A 25,731-nucleotide genomic window follows, 5' to 3' on the forward strand; every position below is an offset into this window, starting at 1 on the left:
AGATCTTTCGAAACATCTAGAGTGTCCCCCTAACGGCGTTTGTTTGTGTTGGCCAATGAAATTAATAACGGCGGTGTGAGCATCCAATGTTATTTATAGTGGGAAATTATGCAGGCTGTATTTTATACGATAAACATGACCACGTTTACACTAAAACGTAACGTTTTATTTGTCTATAATTAATTTACTCTTTGTTCTATACTAATATAATACCTAAAGATGTTTGTGAGTTTGAGAGGTTAGTTGTCCTTGGATCAACTGAACCGGGTTTTTAATTGTGTGTACTTATAGAAAGCCACGTTATTTGTGAGTATCATTGAGTATATTTTATCCTCTTACTCTTTCGGGAACGGAAACTACGCGGGTAACACCGTACACATATATTTTGTAAAACAATAGGCTAAAGACCTATTGTTGTAAATCACATTTAAACAGTCACGTTGATCAATTAAAATGCTCTAGGGAAAAAAATATCATATCAACGTAAGTTGTTATAAGGTGGGTGATAAGTCAGCAATCTATGTATTATTGCGTTATTCATTCATACAACAGATATTTTTTTTAAATGAAAGAAAGAAAATAATACTTATATCTTGAAGTTAAAGACAGCCAAATTAATAAATTTTCTTGAACATTCGTAAAAAATACCCGGTTTCAACCCTTTGTCGTAGACACTAATATCCGAAAGATCTTGCCTATTATAAGACTTCGTTCGTTATCAACCCATATTCGGCTCACTGCTGAGCTCGAGTCTCCTCTCTGAATGAGAGGGGTTAGGCCAATAGTCCACCACGCCCTCCCAATGTGGATTGTCAGACTTGACACTCGCAGAGAATTAAGAAAATTCTCTGGTAATGCAGGTTTCCTCACGATTAACCCACCCACCCTCCGGAATCGGTGGGAAAACTGGTTTCCATTAAAAAGAAACATTAGCTTAATTTAAAGTTAGTCGTGTTTAGGACATTGTATACAAATCGTGATACAAACGGGGTTCTAAGTACACATTACTCGTAGGATCAATCGATATATGGCTATTATTAATTCAACATTTCTAAAATAACCACCCCTGTTTTCGCTTCGATTTTCTAGGCTGACACTACTGACCAACTGTTAGACATTGGTCGACGGAAAGGGTGCAATTGCTTTACAAAGCTCATAGCAATTAGATTGGTACGAAAGATCAATACAGATTATATTGGCCTAGTTCAAAAACCCACTGTGTTTGAACATAATCCCTTGTATTTTTTTCCCAAGCTACTGTCTGTTCTAAAACAGAAGAGGGGATATAAATATTAGCATACCTATCTTCTATATATAATACATAGAGCCGTGATAGCCCAGTGGATATGACCTCTGCCTCCGATTCCGGATTGTGTGGATTCGAATCAGGTCCTTCGCATGCACCTCCAACTTTTCAGTTGTGTGCATTTTAAGGAATTAAATATCACTTGTCGGTCAAGGAAACGGTAAAGGAAAAACATCGTGAGGAAACCTGCATACCAGAGAATTTTCTTAATTCTCTTCGTCTGTAAATCCGCATTGGGCCAGCATGGTGGACTAATTGGCCTTACCCCTCTCATTTTGAGAGGAGACTCGAGCTCAGCAGTGAGCTAAATATGGCTTGATAATGATGATGATGATGATATCTGCTATGGAAAACAAAATATGCAAAGATTTCGATGGCTTTGATTTTCTGTAATCTTGAAACATTTCAACATAGAACTATTTCAGTGGCTTTCATTTAGGTGAATGAGTTACCGAATAAGATTAAGTTTCAGAGACAATTCGTAGTCTATATTGGCTTATGAGCGTAGAACGTTGCTCATAAGCCAATATAGACTACGAATTGTTCGGATACACCATTGCATATAAATTATAATTTACTTGCATTGGTGTCTCGACCTCCATACGTGTTTCACATATAGGACTGCCGATCATATCTTTATTATTGAATTGTATTGATCATACGCTTCAGTGAACGCTATTACTTTCGCTTGTATTGAAGGGGTTGTGAGTTTATTGTGAACAGCGATATTTTATGTTATAGATATGTTACATGATAATAATGATGATATGTTACATCCCTACAAAATCACCTCAAATGTGATAGGAACTTATAATATTTAAGTAAATATAGGTTTTACACTTCCTGAACACACAACTCGTTGTAGATAATATTTAGGTATTATTTGTTGAAGTGAAACTTCTTTAGGCGCATGAGGGTAAAATTTTTACAAATGTGACGTCACGCCGTTATGTAACGGAAGTGTCGAAAAAGAGTGAGAGAGCGATCGAGATCGATTGAGAGAGAGAGTAAGACAGGGCGAACGTAGCATGAAGCAACTAGACAGCCGCGTGGCGCAGTGGGTAGTGACCCTGCTTTCTGCATCCACGGCCGTGGGTTCGATTCCCACAACTGGAAAATATTTGTGTGATGAGCATGGGTGTTTTCCAGTGTCTGTGTGTATTTATTCATGTATTATAATATCAACTATCTTAGCACCCATAACACAAGCTACTCTGTATGCTTACTTTGGGGCTAGATAGTGATGTGTATTGTTTAAGTATATTTATTTATTAAGTATATTATATATTAAAAAAAAAAAAAACTAGCCGTGGAGTGAGAGTAGGGAGCAAGCAAGTGAGAAAGATTGAGAGAAAAAGTGAGACAGAGCGAACGTCGTATCACGCACAGTGCTATGGAGTGAGAGGTGGGAGAGAGTTATAGTGAGAAAGATTGAACGAGAGAGAGAAATCGCGCAATGTAAATATTAAAGAAATAAATTGAAAAAAATAAATTTATAATTTACATTAATTTTCAACACTTTTTATATTTTAATGTACAATTAAATTCCTAACCTATCTTCCTTTTTCCCTTCCTCTTAGTCTCGGAAATCTAAAGTTTTAGATTTGTATAAATATAAACAAGATTTATAAATTAGTTCGCCAAAGAAGTTTCACTTCTGACATGTGTACTTTGTACGCACGCATTTTTTTAAATAACTATCGTTGTTTAATAAGCGACTAAATGACAGTAAGACAATTGCACATTTGTCCGCATCAGTTCTGATGCGCTAGTGGCCTATCTCTAGTATAAAATATCGTTGGTTGTGAGCACAAAACATAAAAAACGCTAAAGCTGAAGCTTTTATTAATTCCGTGGTTGTGAGGCTTTTAACTTACAATTCGAGTTTATTTTACACCAGCAGACAACACGCGGTTTCATCCGCGTAGTTTCCGTTCCCGTAGGAATACGAAGATAAAATATAGTACACCCGGGGATAAAATATAGTATACCCTGGAATAAAATATAGTACACCCGGGGATAAAATATAGTACACCCGGGGATAAAATAGGTATAGTATACCCGGGGTTAAAATATAGTACACCCGAGGATAAAATATAGTACACCCGGGGATAAAATATAGTACACCCGGGGATAAAATATAGTACACCCGGGGATAAAATATAGTACACCCGGGGATAGTGTAGCTTCCCAACAGTGAAATTATTTTTCAAATCGGTTCAGTAGTTAATGACAAAATTAAGATTTGAAACATATTTCGTGTTTGGATTAGATATAGAGAAATAGAGATTTTAAATTTTTAAAATCTCTATTTCTCTATATATTTTTAATCGACGAAAATGTCGACAATAAAATTGTAGTGCAAGTATGTTGTACTTATATATATATATATTTTTTTTTAATTCTTTACAAGTTAGCCCTTGACTACAATCTCACCTGACGGTAAGTGATGATGCAGTCTAAGATAGAAGCGGGCTAACTTGTTAGGAGAAGGATGAAAATCCACACCCCTTTCGGTTTCTACACGGCATCGTACCGGAACGCTAAATCGCTTGGCGGTACGTCTTTGCCGGTAGGGTGGTAACTAGCCACGGCCGAAGCCTCCCACCAGCCAGACCTGGACAAATTAAGAAAATCTCAGTCTGCCCAGCCGGGGATCGAACCCAGGACCTCCGTCTTGTAAATCCACTGCGCATATCACTGCGCCACGGAGGCCGTCAAAATAATAACAACGTTTAAAAATTTCACTAAATCAAAGAAATACCACTTAAGTGCATTAGTAACGATTTACGAACCTATTTCTACGTGGTTTCAGAGAACTTAGTTTAAGTGGAAACCGTCAAAGTTTATGTATCTAACGTCGACTGGGAAAGGTTCCTGTTGTCAGTTTCAGTCGCAGATGCTCGCAGTGTAACTCAGAGCAGAAGGCTAATTCACTAACTTTAACGTTTGTTAGTGGACATATTATACGATATTGAGATTCTATGTTACAAAGGTCATCCGGTGCTTACTGGTGGATATCATACAGTATGTAGATGACATTTTGTCAATTGATTTGATGTTTATTTTAATAGGTTGATAAAGACCAAAATAGTGCCAGCTGTTGACGTTTCTTTGATGAAATTCACCATCTAGCTTTGTTGTTGATAGAAAATCTCAAGTTACGTTATTTCGTATTCAATCAATATATAAATAATGCTGATCAAAATTGAGATTAGATATAGATATAAAATTTAGTCCGGTACCTACTGAAAAACCTTCGTGAATATCATAAAGTAGGTAGATTACTTTTCTTAGTTGACATTGTGATATTTATTAACAATGGGCTTTACGGAATACGAAAGCGGTTGTTATTGATTTGATGTTAATTCTGTTTAAATAACATACGTGAAAGTTAGTGAATTGACCGGCTGGAGGTAATTCTGTAACTGTTTTTAGTATAACTCGCAAGTGCGAGTTTCGAGTTCACCTCTATCTCTTTCTGTCTAACATGATACTATAGAAAGAGAAAGATAGAGGTGAATCCGAAACTCGCGTTTGCGAGTTAACAAAACATCGTGACAGAATATCCCTCCAGCCTTGAATTCGACGCTGGATTCACACGAATGCATCTTCTACTATACAGTATTGAAATTAGAGTGCCTCTTGTCTGTTTTGAGTGGATACAGTCGTTCTGAGTGCATAGCAAAGTAGCTTTTCCAGTAATCCGCTTTACTACTTTTAAATTAAGACAGATTTATGCTGTGAATAAATTGAAACTAGTGATAACTTTCTTGAATCTAAAATGGAATAAAAGCCTGTTACACCCAGATCTTTGTTATTCTATAAAAGCTGAAAACTAGTCAATTAATACTACCCTAGGGAAGTAGGTGCGAATTAAAAACAAAATCAAGCCTTATTCGGCTCACTGCTGAGCTCGAACCTCCTCTCAGAATTAGAGGGGTTAGGCCAATAGTCCACTACACTGGCCTAATGCGTATGGCAGACTTTCACACGCGTAGAGAATTAAGAAAATTATCAGGTATCCACATTTCCTCACGATGTTTTTCCTTCACAGTTTGAGACTCGTGATATTTAATTTCTTAAAATGCACATAACTGTTGGAGGTGCATGCCCCGGACCGGAATCAAAGGCAGAGGTCATATCCATATATCCATAGGTATAGACTAATCATATTATTAGTGTCATGGATGGACTAACAAACTTTCAGCTTAAGTAAAATGAGGAATATCTAACTCTCGCAAACTTTCCTTCTAAGGCAATGGATTTCTGGATTGTTAATGCGATAAAATGCGAAATTTAATGAAAAACAAGTCTTTGAAATTCTCGGTTAACGTGGCACTTAAAAACTATCGATTGCATGGCAAAATGCACATTTCGATGGCCTCACTTTTCAGCACTTACGTCGAGATTGACCTTGAATCCGTTTGGTACCTACTCCATGCAAACAACGTCAGCATTTCTGAAGATCAAGTGCTATAGGAAAGTGTGGTATACAAACAAATGAAAATATAAATAATTGCATGCTTTGTAGAACATTATAATAGCGCTACAGCAAATGTTTAAAGCAATTTAATTTTTTTTAATACTCGTACTTATTTGATATTCACGAGTAACATACGGTTTCATAAATCTACCTTTTAATTCACACGACAACGAATCAGACAACGAATGAGACATAGATAACCTTCCAAAAAAGAGGAGGTTCTACGTTCGACTGTACGTATGTTTTCTTTTATGTATGATCAGCGATGTTTCCGTCATTTGTGAACCGATTTTGAAAATTCTTTTTTCGTTTGGAAGGGTGGCCCCATTTTTTTATGTCAGAATCTGATGATGGCATCCTGGAGAAATCGAGGGGAACTTTTGAAAATCGTAGAGATGACTAGTGCGTTTATTAATTTTTTCATTAGGTCTCTTAGGTCTGATGATGGAACTGAAGCACAGACGATGGAACTCGTCAACGATTTACAACATTTACCTTTTGTTTGGGCTTGATAAGAACTTTCCACCTAGATGGGTGACGAAGACGAGGACAGTTCAGGGAACTCCTCGACGGTTTACGTTTATCGGGGAAGGCTATAGGCTATATATTATCCCCGTACTCTTACGGGAACGGGAACCACGCGGGTGAAACTCTAGTCCAATATAAAAACCAATTAGAGACCATTGTGTTCGGTATTGATGAGTAAAATTTCAAACATTTCAAGAAAAAAATAAAAATTCTCGTCAAAACTAATAAATAAGAATAAAGTAGGCACTCATGAAAACTACAAACAACAGCAGAAAAAAAACTACTCTAAAAGTTCTCGACAGAAAAAAAGCTTTTTCTGTTGATGCCCAAACCAAAGATGGATTTGGCCCTGAATCCAACACTTCATTCGTAGCACTAGCGCAGCGCTTTTTGTGGAACAAAACTGAATGGAAACTACGAACAGAGTAGAGAACCCTTGTGTGTTTGAGTAGGAACACTTTTGTCATCATTTCGATAACATCTAACAACATTGTATCTAGTATCCCGCATAATAAATATACTTAGTACTTCTGAAATGTATCAATTGTATGTAACAAGGAACTAGTAGTCAATTTTCGATTTCCAATTACGTTTTTTAAGTTGGTCGATCTCTTTAAAATATAACAATTGTTAATTATAATAGTATAAACAGTCATCATTATAATTATGTATAAGTATCCTACTTTCGTGAATTTATTCACGTATCCATAGAGGGTGGGACACTTGACTCTAACAAAAATTAGCTCTTAAAAGCTTAATATTTTACAAACGGATCTCTTCATAAAATATTAAGCGAAGCTTGACCAGGTCACTAGTGTATTATATTATTTAGATGGTACTTTTACTTACTTTTTACGATTTTCCGTATCTCCATGGGAGACGAAAATCTTAGCGAGTGTCATGATCATCGTGTCATCGTGAACTTCCAAACAAAACGGTCTCGAGTTGCGAGTATTCAGCCGCTCACTGCAACCCGCTTGATGTCCTCGATCCACCTAGTGGGTGTCAACCAACACTGCGCTTTCCGGGTGCGGGGTCGCAATTCCAGCTCCTTGGGACCCCAACGTTCATCGGCTCTTCGAACTATGTGGCCTGCCCATTGCCACTTCAGCTTCGCAACTCGCTGAGCTATATCAGTGACTTTGGTTCTTCTACGGATCTCCTCATTTCTGATTCGATCACGCAGAGAAACCCCAAGCATAGCTCGCTCCATCGCCCGCTGAGTGACTTTGAGCCTTTTTATGAGGGCCACAGTTAGCGACCCAGGTCTCGGATCATCGTGTTGCAGTCAGAAAATCTCCAAGCATAGTAGGGATAAGGAATTCCTCTAATGAGAAGATAACACTCACTTCTCTGCCTTCCTGCTTTTCCTTCTTTCTTGTTCTTCCTTCCTAGCCGTTTGGTAGGATTCTAGAGCTGCTTTATATTTCACCCGTTCTTTATAGAAAATATGAGGCTTTTAGTCACTTGCTTAGTTAGTTAGTTAGCATGTTACTTAAAAGAGATGTGAGTCTAATCGAACGTTTGGAAGTGGCTCTAATTAAACTTCCAAGATTTTTTGACCCACACAATATTCTCACACGGAAAGTTAAATAGGTACAAGAAAAATGTAACACTATAGATACCCATATAATGAGTTGTGCAAAACGTCGGATATTTTTTGTACGAGAATTTGGGATCCCTTCAATCAACGAAAAATAGGTCGATCCACTTTAAGCCCAGTGGTTGGGGCGGTGACCTCAGAAATAATTTCAGGAACTAGAATGAACATATTAAAACCTGTGTTTGTTTAATAATTTTGTACAGATTATGCATATTTTAAGAAAATAAAAATTCTCGTTAAACTAATAAATAGTAAATAAAAACAAAGTAGGCAATCTTAGAAACTACAAACAACGATAAAAAATACTGTAAAAGTAATTAATGTACCTAACTATATATTTTGTATTTTATTCCTTTGATTTACAGACAGATAGCACAAATATAAAACTAATTTCTTGTAGTAATTACTTTCAAGTTAGCATAGCACATAATAATGGTACAAAAGTTATATTACCTACCTAAATAATACTAAAGATAACTCATTGAAAGCAATATGTTTTAACAAAAAATTTAACCGACTTCAAAAAATAAATCTAAAAAGCGAAAATAACACCGTATGTGCTACCTACTGATCACATTGAAGGCGATGCCAAGCCGGCGTATTAATTAAAGCCGTTTCTGAAAGAACCACGGGAAAGAACTGTCTGAAAATCCTACAACTTTATGATTTAAACGACTTGAGTTAATGCATCACTGTGTTGCCTTCAAAGTGATCATGATATACGATGTTATATTTCGCTTTTTTACTTTATTTTTTTGTTTTTAGTGTGTCCTAGCATGGTGGGAGGCTTCGGCCGTGGCTAGTTACCACCCTACCGGCAAAGACGTACCGCCAAGCGATTTAGCGTTCCGGTACGATGCCGTGTAGAAACCGAAAGGGGTGTGGATTTTCATCCTCCTCCGAACAAGTTAGCCCGCTTTCATCTTAGACTGCATCATCACTTACCATCAGGTGAGATTGTAGTCAAGGGCTAACTTGTAAAGAATAAAAAAAAAAAAAAGCATAAGTAATAAAAGCACCTTACGGGCAATTTCGTTAATTTCAGTTTAACACAGAACTACTTAACCGATTTTAATGAAAATGAAATATGACCGATCTGGAAGTACACTTCTTTCAAACAAAAGAAAAAATTCAAAATTGGTTAAGAAATTGGTTTGACGACCTCCGTGGCGCAGTGGTATGCGCGGTGGATTTACAAGACGAAGGTCCTGGGTTCGATCCCCGGCTGGGCCGATTGAGATTTTCTTAATTGGTCTAGGTCTGGCTGGTGGGAGGCTTCGGCCGTGGCTAGTTACCACCCTACCGGCAAAGACGTACCGCCAAGCGATTTAGCGTTCCGGTACGATGTCGTGTAGAAATCGAAAAGGGGTCTGGATTTTCATCCTCCTCCTAACAAGTTAGCCCGCTTCCATCTTAGGCTGCATCATCACTTACCATCAGGTGAGATTGTAGTCAAGGGCTAACTTGTAAAGAATAAAAAAAAAAAAAAAAGAAATGATGAAGTTATGAGGTAACAAAAATTGAAAAAAAATAACATTCGCGTTAAATTCAAAACCTCCTCCTTTTTTTGAAGTTGGTTAAAGAAAACAACAAAAAGTAATACAAACAAGAGGAAACAAATAGGGTTTTATTGCTACAGTCGATCTCTTCCAGACGACTCGTAGTGAAAGAAATTTGTTAAGGAAAACGAATCTTCCAACAGTATCCAATTACTGAATTTCAGAAATGATGGTACCTAGTGGTATGAGGCAAATATATCACATACAAGGTGCTATGTAACATACAGCGAAAATGTAAGAGAGACGTGATGTGCATACATCACATCTAGGGAAGCCAGGTCGCTAAACCTAATAGCCGGACAAACCAGCCAGTTTGGTCGGAAATTTGGGTCGGACACCCTACTGAGGATTTTGTCTCAGTATTAACAGGATTTTTTTTATTATTCACAAGTTAGCCCCTGTTAGTGCAATCTAAAATGGAAGCGGGCTAACTTGATAAGAGGAGGATGAAAAACCACACCCCTTTCGGTTTCTACACGACATCGTACCGAAACGGTAAATCGCTTGACGGTACGTCGTTGTCGGTAGGGTGGTAACTAGCCACGGCCGAAACCTCCCACCAGCCAAACCTAAACCAATTAAGAAAACCTCAATTGGCCCAGCCGGGGATCGAACCCAGGACCTCCGTCTTGTAAATTCACCGCGTTTACCACTGCGCACAGAGGCCGTCAAAAAAACAAACGACTAAAACAAAATATTTACCCTTACTGATATAACTGGTCGCAAAGCTAATTTTATCCGGACAGGCAATCATATGTCCGGCTTTATCCAGACGCCTGGTAACGCTACTCACATCCCACATCGGATGTTACTACGGGTCCGACCAAAAGGTATTGATTTCCACTAAGTTATGTCCTTGTACCTTATTGGAATCGATAAGATTAAGTGTATCAAAAATGTATGGACCCCGGTCCAAATAGCCGTATATTACAAAGGCATTTATAGCTTTTAAATATTGATTGTAGTCTCATGAGTCGTGTTTCTTCTCAAGTAAGTTCTGGGGTGTGATTCCGCTATTTTATACTCGTCGATGTAATATTCGCCTTAAACAAGTTTTATTAGAATTTGAACTTTATTTCTATGGAATGCCAAAAATAAAATGCCACTAACAACGTAGTTGCCATGGAAATGAGCGATGTCACATCGCTGTAACTTTACAGAATGCAGAGGCTGATCGCTTAAAACTAACTATAGCTTAGCCGTGTCTGTAAGTGATTTGTAATAATATATTGTAATATAATCATCATTATCAACCCATATTCGGCTCACTGATGAGCTCGAGTCTCCTCTCAGAATGAGAGTGGTTAGGCCAATAGTCACTTCAGAATAGTCAGTCAATGCGGATTGGCAGACTTCACACACACCGTCTGAGACACGTGATATATAATTTCTTAAAATGACACACACAACTGAAAAGTTGGAGGTGCATGTTTCGGACCGGATTCGTACACACACCCTTCGAAATCGAAGGCAGACGTCATATCCACTGGGCTATCACGGCTCAATAATAAGTAATAATTGTAATAAAATAGTACTGTAAATTATTATGAATTGTTTAATTGCCGCAAGTGTCTTGAGACCTCGGTGTTTGAAAAGCCTATGAAATGATATACGAGTAGATATATAAACCTGAACTGTGAATTTCCTTCTTTTTACGTTGAACAAAAAAAAATCTATTAAAGAGAGCGTCGAACGAAAGATAAGATAAGATTGTAAAACGAATGTTTTGGACTCAAAGAAACGACAAAATCAGGGACTTAAGATACCAGTATAAAACTGGTTCATACAAAGATTTACCTGGTAGATAATTATTTATTTAGAAAGCTCTTTACGTGCTTTTGTCCTTGAAACATGATGTAGGAGTAACATTTATCTTTAGCTTATTTTCATCACTCTGCAAGACTCAAGTGTCGAGGTGAAAATAAAGGACTTATATTAAACAATGTTAATCCCACCGCTTTACTCGTCAAATTCGTTGCATAATTTTAACTCTGCCGTCGACGAATAGCTGTAACACATAACTCAAGCTCTCAAACATGTTTATTCAGTTTAACAAACCTTGAAATGTTTTCTTTTGTTAAGCTCTAGCTAAATATTTAAACGTATTTAGTAAATAATATTCTAGATAGAAGTCGAGCATAGTTTTAGTTGAAAGTTGATTTCAGACGAAAGCAAAGTTGGGCGGTCAACTTTTATCTCAGCGGTTCATCTCAAGACCTCAACTCACCTATAACGCCAAAACTCAAACTGTTAAACATCCTGGAGAATTGGGGAGCATTTAAATTGATTATTTATTTATTTAATTAATTAAAAGTCATATACTTGTTTAAATTAAATCTATCGCGTGTTCTACTGTTGCTTTGTTATAATGCTGACTTCTATAGTTAGGACTACACATGATCAAGATAAACTTCACGGAAGTTTGTATACAAAAGCGTTCCTGGATCCAAATATTTTATTCTACTAGCGGACTAACTTGTAAAGAATAATAATAAAAAAACATGGTGGGTGCTCAGTGGATAAATTCGGATCACTTTTTGCGGTGATTTTGTTGGCACGTAATATAAATAAGAGTTTAAAATCGTTGCCTGGGACTCATTCACCAGGCGATGGAATATCATGGGGTTTTTCTTTTTCTTGCCTCATACCACAACGTATCAAGAAGATATTGATGAGGATTTACTTGCATAAATACAACAAAAACCTTAATTATTATTTTTAATGCCCGTTATTATTTCCGTAAAAACAAAATGCCATTTAATTGGAAAGTTATTATTTCCGTAAAAACAAAATGCCATTTAATTGGAAAGTTATTTACGTAAATTACGTACTTCTAGGAATTTAAGCGAAATGTACATTTCAGTTCAGTTGGTAATTTAATTTATTATGACGGTCGACTCAAAATCTAAATATACGATGCAGTAGAGATGGTGGCGCTAACTTGGAAAGGGTAAAGTTTATTCAGTAGATATCCTTGACTGATTCTAAATTTCATTGATCTGGGAGTCAAATTTAATTCCAGAACCTCTCGGAAGAGTTGCTATCGAAGATAAATGCTTCTCTATGCAACCTGTATTTTGAAGGAATCCTTTAAGATAGAAAAGAAAGAAAGATCTTTATTTTTAAGCAATGCCACATATTACATTCTGAAATTCTAGATTATTCCACGCAAACAGTGGAGCAATAAAAGAAGAATGACTTGCAATATGTGGCATATCCTAGCTAAAGATCCCAACTCAGCATTTTGTCGCATACTTTCAATAAAAAAGGATGCAGCACTGATTTTTCACCAGTTTAGGTGCCGCCACGCACACAGTTCAACATCCTATGTTAACTATTACAAAATAAGAACAAAATTAAAACTAATTAGGTAGGTACATTGATTAAAAAAAAAAAAAAAATTAAACATAACGGTGAAAAGTTTTTTAATTTTTAATTAATCATTAAAATAAAAAATCATCTGCAAGATAGTCACGAAATATATTTTTTTCTTATTGAAAACTATTATTCCTTATATTCCTTTAGTTTTGTACAATCATTACGTATAGTGCCTAACCTAGTTGACAACCTTGTGCACGCCACTGTGAGTACCTATGACAAACAGTCTGCCTAGCAAACGGTCCAGTGTTTAGTTGGTTTTAGATCTGATGAGGTCCTGAGTTGAAATCCTGTGCCAGACTATAAAATACTAAGATATTCTTTACTCTAACAAATTATCAGTATAAAGTCTGAGTTGGAAAGATTATGGTCTTAAATCCTCGTCGGAGGGCAAAGCGTTGAGCCGTCGGATTCGGGTATTATTAAACGATCAAATGAACTTACCAAGTCAAGATCGATCTTCATTGTTCCGTTTTCGCGCAAGAGATTTAACTACTTGCAAGTGGTTTTTCGGACGCCGAAGATGGGATAATCTGACAGTTTTTTTTGTTGTTTTTTTTAATTCTTTACATTGCAATTTCACCTGATGATAATTTACGATGCAATATAAGATGAAAAAATGGTGTTAACTTGTCAGGATGAGGATGAAAATCCTCCACCCATCGGTTTCTACATGACATATCGTCACGCGGCAATACGTCTTTGTTTTATTCTACACAAGTTAGCCCTTGACTACATCTCACCTGATGGTAAGTGGTGATGCAATCTAAGATGGAGGCGGGCTAATTTGTTAGGAGGAGGATGAAAATCCACACCCCTTTCGGTTTCTACACGACATCGTACCGGAACGCTAAATCGCTTGGGGGTACGTCTTTGCTAGTAGGGTGTTAACTTGCCAAGGCCAAAGCCTCACACCAGTTAAACCTGGACCAATTAAGAAAACCGCAATCGGCCCAGCCGGGGATCGAACTCAGGACCTCCGTCTTATAAATCCACCGCTCATACCACTGCGCCACGGAGGCCGTCGTCGGAGCTTCGTGGTATACCCACGAAGCTTCAAATTCCCTTTGGGAAGACAGCTATTTCCAGAACCTTCTGCAAGGCTTTATGTATGTAAGTAGTATGCTATTCAATTAGACTGATAATGATACTGTAAAACATGTTTATTTAGAACGCGAATGAATATATTCTACATTTTTATAGTACCGTGAAGAAGAATGTTGGCAATACTTTATTCTAAGGTGCTTGCAGTTAGCAAAGTTTTGCATAAAATGCACTTTTAGCTACTAAACGACTACCTGTCCTTACTGACAGCTTGCACGCGATCTTACTTGAAACAAGGCGTTATGTTCGTAACAAAAGAACATGGTTAATTTAATTTTATGTTAGAAACCTATTCTAGGGTAAAAATAACTTTTAGGGTTCAGTATGTCTAAATGTTTACGCCGTATAGCAACACTTGTGTGTCAGTTTTTTCCATTTGTTACAATTTGCTTTGAACTTAATGATGGAGTACAAAACAGATGCCTGCGACTTCATCCGCCCTAGGACCTCCTTAATTAGGCCCTCTCGCTAAATCCGTACTTTAGCGGACGTCTACTAACTATGAGCTACCTCCCTGCCAAATTTCAATTTAGTACGTCAAGCGGAATTTGAGATGTTATCGTGATGTTACCTTTCGCTTTTGTATATTAAGACAGATACTAACTAGACAAATGTAATCTGGTTATAAGAATTTTTAATATGAACTTAACCTTTCAAACACATTACCTTCAATGACAAAAAAAGTGTAGGTGTATTTTCGGTTAGAACAAATAAATAAATAAAAAAAATGCAAATAAATAAATAATAGAAATAATGCAGCTTTCAGTTACACTTGAAAATAATGCTATAAAGCATTATTTTAAAGCATAACTGAATGCTGTATTATTCATAATCTGTTATCGACATTTATCACATAATTCATGCGATAAACACAGTATATACATCTAAGTCATTTTCAATCATACAATACACAATTATTTTGTAAAGCCTGATACACGAAAAGCACCTAAATGGACTGCCAGTTGCTATCTTTTAAAAAAAGTTTCGACAAATGCGTTGAGCCGCAGCGAAACACTATACCTAGGTATATATTGCAATACACTGCTATCCGCTTCAGTTAAAATGTTGGAGTTTTAAAAGCTTTTTTAATGTTTGTGTGTCTTCTCGATAAAAAGTAATCTATTTGTCGATCACTCGGTGTTGATTGATTGAAAACTCAAACGATTGTATAGATATGGAAATGTTTTATTTTATCTATACTAATATTATAAAAGCAGACGTGATAGCCCAGTGGATATGACCTCTTTACTCAGATGGCATAGGTTCGAGTCCGGTCCGGGGCATACACCTCCAACTTTTCAGTTGTGTGCATTTTAAGAAATAAATATCACGTGTCTCAAAAGGTGAAGGAAAAACATCGTGAGGAAACCTGCATACCAGAGAATTTTTAGGATAGGGGTAGGGTAGGGGTGGGGTAGGGTAGGGGTAGGGTAGAGGTAGGGTAGAGGTAGTTGAACGTTCACATCGAGTTTCACGCGAACGAAGTCGCGGGCATCCGCTAGTACTACTATAAAAATAACCAAAAAGCTAGGTAAATTCTTTTTCGTACAATATATGTTGTTGCAAAATTAATTAATATTAAGTTCATAAAGTAATTTTCATTCTCTCTTCTCCTTGTTCCTATCGCATGCCCTATATTAAAAGCGCTGTCAGAAATTTTCGTTGTAGAACTTTTTGTATTATAGCTCGTAAAAGTTGCTTACTCTCAACTTCATCATGCCGCCAAGATTTACAGCTTTAAGAGTAAAATACTTTCTAGTTAAATGTATACTTTTAAATCATTTCATCTTGTATAAATACATCATTATGAGTATATTGTAAGCCTACGTCTTTATAGGGAAGGGGATATGGAGCTTAAACCCATCACGCTCCTTCAATACGGGTTGGTGGGATTAGTTAGAGTTATCAGCCATCAGATGTTAATGATAGTTTCTGGGCTTAACGTGCCTCAGCACTGTGGCTAGCAGCACCAACTTCCCAACTCAGGGCTGAGGATTATTACTGAGAATATCTTAGAAATAAGAAAATTTCAGTAACTTAGGTATTTTCATAATCCGATCCAGGGCCCGAACCCAGGACCTCGTAATTCGAAGCCACTCACCACTGGACCAACGAGGAAGTTAAAGTTATATAATTTTAAATAACCTAACCTAACCCCGCATAGTGAATAGCCATACCTACAGTCATGAGCAAAATGTAGTGTTTCAACTTCAGTGAAATCTACAACTCCACTGGGGATGCCTGTTTTGTTATATCTGGCTGAGTATGTTGTCAAAAATGCGCTCTGCATTTGAAGCCCTGAAAGCTTTAATTTTGCGATTACGAATTTAAAATATCCATATTTCTTAGGATAAAAAAATAATTTAGTGACGATTCAAAATCAACTTTTAGACTAATATGTAGTTATAGATATGTAGGTACGTAGTTTTAATATTATTGTAAAACTTATTAAATTTTCCAAAATCCTTTTGCCATTAGAAAAAAAAAACTTTTAGACTTTCATTGTTTTTTTTTAATTAGATCCTAATGTAGGTAGGTAAGTTAAACAGCAAATAGAATTAATTAATATAAATTACATATAATTCAAAAATTGTCAATACACCATAGTAAGCTTGACTAAGTAAATGTTTTTTAACACATTGCTTAAACTTATGCATTGGTAGCAATGGCTTAGCTTGCCCTGTATCAAAATTTGCTGGGGCGCCCAGTAAAGATTTCTCACAAAAGGAACAAACATGCTTGCTTAAAATAATATGATAGTGAGAGTAACTTAATCTTTAAGATGTTTGTGTTCAAGCCTTGGACAAGCCAAGTCAAGTAAGATTGTACATTACATTTTACCAATTATTTTTGCTTTCACACTTAAGACGGTAGCTCTGCCACTGATTAGTAGATTCATAACTGATATCTACCTCTCCCTGTGAGACGTATCTTCAAAGAGTGAAATAATTATGCTAGATAGCAAAGAATGTAGATTAAATTCTGCGCGTACTCCGCATACGTGCATACCATAAACGACTTCAATTTCGGACAGATTCAGATGCATACCGTTTCAACAAATGGTAGAGTCGTAATGCATGCCTCATGTTAGATTCATGAGGCATTAGGTAAGGAAATTTTATGCAACACTCAGTGAAGCCAATGCATCATAAGTAATAATATTTCTAGTTTATGGCGGCGATTTGGTCGAGGTGACATGTTGAGAATTTCATACCCAAAGTCATGCAAGGAAACGCGATGGATTTATGGCTATGCTACGAAAATTTAATTCAAGATTTTTTTCATTAAGGCTTCGCATTTAGCCAGTTTTCAATTATAATTTCCAAGCTATTGTATAGCTTTTACCTCGGGCTTAGAGCTCGGCGACCAAATCAAGAAATGCCGAAAATACGATGAAAAACGATGTAGTGAGAGGTTGAATGTTACACTGAGTTACATAATAACCCTGCAGAAACAAGGTTCTATAAATCTCTATTGTGGTTGTTATTGATACACGATCTTCTTTGTTTTGTACGTCAACCTACTTTCTCATCGCCTCTATTCAAGCCACATTAATACTCGTAGTTACTAGTAATTAATTAGTTTTGTTTTTTAATATAAAACGTGATAGTTTTCTTACATTTAAAAGAAAAGTGATCTAAAAGTCTCGGCCAAATTACCAATCACTTTTCATATCAGTGAACTGAAAATTGCTTTAATTTTGGCCTCGATGTCAGTGTATTATATGAAACTAGCGGACGCCCGCGACTTCGTCTGCATAAAATTCGATGTCAATTTTACTACTACCCCCTAACCTAACCTAACCTACCCTACCCCTACCCTACCCCTACCCTATCACTACCCCAACCCTACCACTGCCCCAACCTTACCCCTACCCTACCCCTACCTTACCTATACCCTACCCCAATCCTACCCGTACCCTCCCCGTACCCTATCCCTTTCCTACCCCTATCCCACCCGTACCCCTATCTCACGCCTATCCTACCCCTACCCCGCCACTTCCCTATCCTACCCGTACCTCTACCCTACCACTACCCTACCTCTACCCCGACCCTACCACTACCCTAAACCCGGCCCTAAACCTACCCTACCCCAACACTACCCCTACGCTTCCCTACCCGTACCCTAACCTACCCTGTAACTTCTCTATCTTACTCCTACCTTTAGCAAAATCGGTCCAGTCCTTCGAGAGTGGTGGTATGACCAAGAGAAATAGAGACTTCTATGCTAATAATATAAAGAGGTAAAGTTCGTGTGGTTGTAGGAGGTAATCTCTGGATCTACTGGACCGATTTGGAAAATTGTTTTACCAATAGAAAGCTACGTTATTTGCGAGTGTCCAAGGCTATGTTTGATCCCCATATTCACACGGGAACGGGAACTACGTAAATGAAAGCGCCGGGCGTCATATAGTGGAATTTCTGCGTCTTTTAGAAATTTTGTATTATCTCCGAAACTATTTAAGTAATTAACATACTGTAAAGGGCAAATCTTATCTCCATAATACCCTTGTGATTATTAAATAATTTATTTTAATAAGGATTAAAGTTTAGTTGTATAAATAATGACGTAAACCTAAGTATATAAAATTAATAATTTTTAAAACACAAAAGGCCTTTTTTCTTCTATATATCAGCTAATATATAGAAGATAGATATATGGTGTCGCGGACTTTTTTGTAGAACTTTTAAAGATACATAAAGTCTCCATATATTAATTTCAATTTTACACAATAGTTAAGGCAGCGCATGCGAATAAGTCTGTATAAGAGGATTTTCGTTCCGACCTGTATGACAAAAACTGTGATAACTCGGCTAATATATATGATAACAATATAAAATATAACCTATAGCACTCCCCGATAATGTAGCATTCTACTGGTGAAAGAATTTTTAAAATCGGACCAGTAGTTCCGAAGATTACCCCATTTAAAAAATGTGACAAACTTACAAACTTACAAACTTTACCTCTTTATAATATTAGTATAGATGAATGTTCTATAACGTATAATCTAGGTTGTGAACCTTGATCACGCTTCAAACTGCATTGATGCGTTAAATTAAGCAATTAGGGGCGACTGATGCATTAAATGACTTAAAATGTAGGTATGTAAACAAAACTAGCTCGGAGTAGAATCCATATTAGTCCATACTAGTATTATAAACAGGTAAAGTTTGTACTATTGTGAAGGGCAATCTCTGGATCTACTGAACCAACTTTGGAAATTGTCTTACCAATAGAAAGCCACGTTATTTATGAGTGTCACAGGCTATATTTTCATCCCCGTATTCCCGGGGGAAACCGCGGGGCGTCTGTACATAATACGTGGATTGAGGCTTCCAGTTAATCTAAATAGTTTCTCGAAAATAAACTTTTATTTTTATTTCGTTCCAGAAATCGCATAGAAAGAACAGCTTCGAAACGATGGCGCGGTTCAGTGAGAAGATTAGTTGCTGCCACAGTCTGTAAGTCTTACTTAACCCAGTTTAGCGAGATAGATCTCTTTGTTTCTTTTTTAACTTTCCTCACTTTGCAGTTCTGTTCAACTTTATTATTGTCGAGTGTACCTACGTTGGTTTCGATAAATGATTTAATTTAACGCTGTCTTTCTGTCACTATTTGTGAAATGTCCTCTCTGTAGATTGCTTTGAGTTCGTGAGTAATAATTTGAAACAGTAACTTCAACGACCACATTTATTTTATTTTATAGCAAGATTATGTCGATACTGACGCATCCAATTTCAACTTTAAAGACTGTAATAAAGTTAAGGGGAGATTAAAGAATATTTTTATCGGTTTCTCGTTTTGTATTCTTAATTTAATACCCTTCTGTTGAAGGAGGTTTCACTGCTTCACTTCGCTGTAGAGCCTTTTAGCCCTGCGATCTAAAGCAGCAAGCTGGTAGTTGATTTACCTAAGCGTTCAGATTTATTTATGAGGTGTACTTCGAGTCGTCTTAGTAATGGAAGTTGCCTTGGATTATTTATAAAATATTTTTCAACCGAATACAAAAAAAAAACTAGGAGGTTCTCAATCAAAAAAAAACGCTCGTATGTTTTTTTTAAATTCAATGTTATTCTATTTTTTTTACCTCATAACTTCGTAATTTACTAACTAATTTAATTAATCTATATATATATAAATGAATTGCTGTTCGTTAGTCTCGCTAAAACTCGAGAACGGTTGAGCGGATTTATCTCATCTTGGTCTTGAAATGTTCGTGGAGGTATAGAGAAGGTTTAAAAGGTGAGAAAATCTAGAATAATTGCCGGGAAAACCATAAAAACAACCGTTTTCTATTTCTCATACAAATGCTTAAGAGTCAAGCAGAAGAAGTAGGGGTAGGGAGGGGTAGGGTAGGGTTAGAGTAGGGATAGGTAAGAAGTGCAAATAAGTCAAAGCGAAGCTTGACCGGGTCCGCTAGTTTAATAATATAAATTCGTTTTTTGTTTGAAAGAGCATACTTCCCGATTGGTCCCATTACATTTTGATGAAAATCGGTTTAATAATTTTGTGTTAAAATCAAAATAATTGAAATACTTAATCCAATATACTTAATCCAAAAAATTAAATGCGTAAATCCAAATAATTAATGTGATGGAAGTTGCACTAGTATAAACCGTGTCGCAACTTCCATCGCTCTTCCCTCATTATAGATGATTACAACATTCAAAATTAACAATCTAAAATTAGAGAAAATAAAAAATCTTAATAATAAAAAACTAGCTAAATATTAGTAAAAGGAAAAAACTAAATAAACAAATAATAATAACAACGACGAGCGAAGGAAATAAAATAAAATACATGTTAGTTGAGTGTGCCTTAGAAAGTGAATGTGGGTTGATGTGTGTAGGTGTAGCGTGTGTAGTGTGTGTGTGTGTGTGTGTGTGTGTGTATTCGTGTTTACGAATGTGTGATTAATGTGTGTTTGGTTTAGGCCGGTGCTATGGGCAGAGTAAAGATTTACTGTGCTATATTCAAGTGTATTCAAGGGTATTCAAGTGTAATTTATTTCAGTAAGTGGAGAGTTCCGAATTAAATATATATTTAGATAGATGAGTAGTGTATGTTTATTTTTCAACGGTAAGTAACTTTTCAGTATCTTCATATGACAGGTTTAATAAATATGGTATTAAAGTTTTTTTGCAATTCCTTTTATTTAGTGGGTAGACATTTAATACTGCGTTTATTTTGTTATATACGTGAGGACCTTGGAAGCAGTAAAATCTTCTTATAAATGACGTTTTTGTAGGAAAAGGACCCTTCGCCACCGTGTATTTCCTACGTCTGTCCAAATAAGAGGAATTGTATATGAGGTCACAATGCTGTTTTAATGAAATACTCAGTATATATAGTTTTCTCACTGAGAGTACCTCACAGTTTTTATATAGTAGTGAGGTTGGGTACAGAAATGGTCGATAAGTGGAAACCTTGAGTATTGCACGTTGTGCAACTTCAATTTTCATTAATGTAGTCTTGTCTGCACCTCCCCATATAGTTATGCAGTAAGAGATTATGGATTGGCATAAAGTCAGGTATATCCGCTTTAGTATTTTAGGTTCAACTACATGCCTAAGAGTTTTGAAAATATAAATCATTTTAGACAGTCTGCTCCTAAGATTAACAATATGTTTTTTAAAATTTAAATTACAATCAATGGTTATTCCTAAATATTTAATGTGTTCGACTTTTTCTAATATTTTGCAAGATGTACAACTATTAATTGTAGAGTGGGGACATGAATGTGCGGTAATATGGAGGTGATCAGGTAAATTAATCGTTTGTCGCATTGAAAAAGTTATATACTTCGTTTTATCAATGTTTAATGATAGTTTACTGGTTTGCAGCCATTTTGTAACAGCATTTAGACCCATTTGTGCTTCTTTAAATACTTCAAGCCACGAATCTGCAGCAAAAGCAATTGCAGTATCATCTGCATATGAAATGATCATACCCTTGTCTAATTGAAGACGAGTAAGCGCATCTATATATATAAGAAAAAGAGTGGGCCCCAGTATACTGCCTTGAGGTACTCCGTGAGTAACCAACAAGTCACTGCTAACAAAAGAATCTAATTTTACGCGTTGATATCTGTTTGATAAATAATTCTCAAAAAGTTTCAGTTGAAGGCCTCTTATACCAATGCATTCTAACCGATTTAGTAGGAGAGGTATAGACACGATATCAAAGGCTTTTGCCAGATCTAAAAAGATGCACAAACATTTTTTATCTTTGTCCAGATTTGTCCCTATATAATTGGTCAGCGTGTGTACAGCATCTTCCGTTGATTTCCCGTGCCTAAAGCCAAACTGATTTCTAGATAGAAGATTGTTCTTTTCTACATATTGTGTTAATCTTGTATTTATTATTTTTTCTAAAATTTTTGATAATGCTGGCAAGATGGAGATTGGCCTGTAGTCATTCAAATTACTTTTGTTACCACTTTTAAAAATTGGTCGTAGTTCTGATATTTTTAGTGCTTTTGGGAAAATACCCTTCTGCAGGCAACAGTTAAAAATATATGTTATTGGGGGTATAAGATGATGCTTACAAATTTTAAGTATTTTATTGCTGATACCATCCCATCCCACTGTACATTCGTTTTTCAGGCTCATAATGATACTATTTACTTCATCCATATCTGTATTCAGTAGCACAAAAGAACTTAGCCGACTGCCGGAAGCCCCATCCAACTTAGGCGTATCGACATTGTTAAAACTCTCTGCAAGATTTTTACCCACATTTATAAAATAATTATTGATACCATCAACCGATGATTGTGGTGTGCTTTTAATATTTAGCAATTCTTTATTATACCCTTTTTGTTTTGTAGTGTTAATTATATTTTTAAGGACGTTCCATAATCTTCTGTTATCATTTTTGGCCATGCTTACTTGTTCTTTGTCATAGTTTCTCTTAACTTTTTTTAAAATATTATTACAGAAATTTCTGTATCTTTTGTAAGTTAAACAAATGATTTCATTATCTGGACTATTCCTGACTTTTTTGTGCAGATTATCCCTATGCCTTATGCATCTAAGAAGTCCAGGTGTAATCCATGGTTTGATTATTTTCTTACGTCTAGACAGTGTGGCTATTTTCGTATTATTATTAACGGCAGTAGAAAGTTTATCTATAAAGTAATCTAACACAGTGCTTGGATCCTGATTATCGTACACTGGTGTGAAATCTGTATTAAGTATATCTGAGTATATTTTATCTGTATCTATATGTTTAATTGTGGTTGGTGTGTATTGTGCTATAGGATGTTTTAGTTGCATATTTAGAATTACGGGCTTGTGGTCCGTTATTTGGGTTTGGGGTACAATAGTTACAGATGGATTCGTTGTCTTTAGAAATACATGATCAAGACAGGTTCCACTAGCATCTCGTGTTACTAAGTTATGAGCAGGCAGTAATCCATGAAACGCAGTTACATTTAAATATTTTTCTGAATTAGCATCAATTTTATCTGGTATAATATCTATGTTAATATCCCCGATAATCATTATATTTTTATAGTTCGAAATATTTTGAAGTAAGGTATCCAATGATTTTAAAAAGTTATCAATATTCTTAAAAGACGGCGAACGGTAGATAGTAATAATGACAATATTTTTTAATTTTACAACTAGGCAATTAGCATCTTGAAATGGTGGTTCTTCAATGTTGACTTGTATCTTATCTTTAATGTACAATACTATACCATCATTTTGGTTATAGTTATTTTTTGTTGATACACAATTATAACCATTTATGGATGGAAGAGACAAAGTATTTTTCAGCCAACACTCTGTTAAAATTATTAAGTCTAGGTCTATTTTTAGCCTAGCAAGTAAAACTTCAAAAGAATTCATATTACAATTAATACTTCGTATATTTTGTGTGATAGTTGTAAGATTGAAATCATTAATGGAATTTATATAACGATGGCAATATTTGACATCACACGATATTTGTTTTGAAACAGTCACGTTGTCTATTTCATCAAAAATTTCATTAATGTTATTAATCATTAGAGTTGAAGATTAAGTGTTTTGGTATTTTATGTCGTCGTTTGACTTTATTAAAAATATGAAATATATGTGATTTAGGCCAAAATATCCAGGTAATATATGTAAAAAATGTGTAAAATTGAATAAAATGTTAATAAGTATATGATATGACAATATAAAAAATAATTGTAAAAGTATGTAAATTAAAGTTGTATACTCGTATGTACCAATAATGAAAATTATAGGGTATTTTAAATGTGTTAAATCTAGTCATGCAGTTAATCTAAGTTTTTCTAAATCCGCCTCCGTACTAATTTTAATCTGTGGAGATTTTTCGTCTTTTCGAAGATACACTATTCCTCGCGATGTCCAGCAAAAAGCGTATTTTTGGTTTTTTTGTAAGTTTTTTTGTAAGAAATACTACTTTGAAGTCAGTTCCATTTTTATGTTAAAACGATTATTGTAGTATAAAAGCTATTTCAATGAAGAAGAAGAAGCAATGCTGTGTTCCCAACTGAATGGCATGGTTGCACGAAGAGAACACCTACGCCTCAAGTTGATGGACACATGACGGTACTTTATATTTTATTGCATGCACTGCCAACTTTTCCACTTATCACCTGCTTGGTCCGTCGATAAATTATTACTTTAAAATACTTCAGCGCTCGGTGACCGATCTCGGGCGCTCGTTACTAGTGGTATTGAAGAGGATGCCGTCACAAGATGAGATGTGCGGTGACGTAGTCATTAGTGGAATAATTAAGTCCCGGTGGATGCCCGGTAGCAGCTTCCGCTAGCTGCTAGCAGTATCACAGCGATTTTTATAAAATAAATCCTTTTCGATGCTCGCTTGTCATCTGCGATTTGGTAGCAGTGACAATTCCACGGGGCTTGTAAGTATCCGTCGTACTAAATATGTTGTAATAGACCCAGAAATGTAAGCACTACTGGATTTGAATGACTAGAAATCTAAGATTGAGTAAAGAAACACGGGGTAACATGCCAAGAGCAACTGAGTTTGTTTTTCCACGATTCAGCTCGTATAACCTTGAGGTTCAAGCTCATCGGTTGTCTCCCCTGCAATCGGGTGTTTGTTGTTTTAATAACTTCTTATTTACTGGTAGTACCCGTGCCTCTAAGAGTACATAAAGCCGTCTGTCCTGCGCCTGATCTTCTGATATGACCAGTCGTGTCGGTCTGCCATCCAATCAGATTATGAGATTCGAGGGAGTTTGAGTTCACCTTGCACACACACTTGTGCGATATTATATCTCCTCCGTACATGTTAATCTTATCATGAGATTGGGCGCCATGACCGAAAAAAAAATTTGGCCCGAAGCATATTATATAATTTACTTGGGTTACGTGGGTTTAGAACAAACGAAAAGGAGTTCTAAACCCACGTCTTACTAGACACGGGCATAAGTTAGTTATTTCTGCATATCGTCTCCAAAGAGTAAAAAAATCTTTTGTAGGTTTGGGTGTACTCTTCTATAACAAGATCCCCAAGACTGTGATGGACCTGCCAATGCATAACTTTAAGCAATATGTTAAAAAACATTTGCTTAGTCGAGGTTACTACACCATCGATGAGTTCCTTAATGACAAAGTTGCTTGGAGGCCGTTGGATCAGCTTCCACCTTCACACAGGAAGTAAAACTATAAGAAATTGTAATGTTGTCATAAATTGTAATTATAATATTATTGTATGATTTTTTTTAAAAAAAAAGAGCAACTGTTGAGTTTCTTGCCGGTTTCTTCTCAGCAGAATC

At 36.1% G+C, this 25,731-nt stretch overlaps 1 protein-coding gene across 3 annotated transcripts in view; it reads left to right on the forward strand.

Annotated features, from left to right (window-relative positions):
• LOC112043235 (facilitated trehalose transporter Tret1) overlaps positions 1 to 25,731 on the forward strand; it is a 59,694-nt gene that overhangs the window by 27,753 nt on the left and 6,210 nt on the right. The window contains exon 2 of one of the 3 annotated variants that reach the window (XM_024078556.2): positions 19,359 to 19,429. In XM_024078556.2, the coding sequence (XP_023934324.1) occupies positions 19,359 to 19,429 (71 nt within the window). Of the gene's footprint in view, positions 1 to 19,358; positions 19,430 to 21,358; positions 21,500 to 24,716; positions 24,853 to 25,731 lie in introns of those variants that run through there. The other 2 variants (XM_052885829.1, XM_052885826.1) reach the window with 2 other exon arrangements.

This window comes from Bicyclus anynana, chromosome 2 (genome assembly GCF_947172395.1).
Source record: "Bicyclus anynana chromosome 2, ilBicAnyn1.1, whole genome shotgun sequence".
Lineage (NCBI taxonomy): Eukaryota > Metazoa > Arthropoda > Insecta > Lepidoptera > Nymphalidae > Bicyclus > Bicyclus anynana.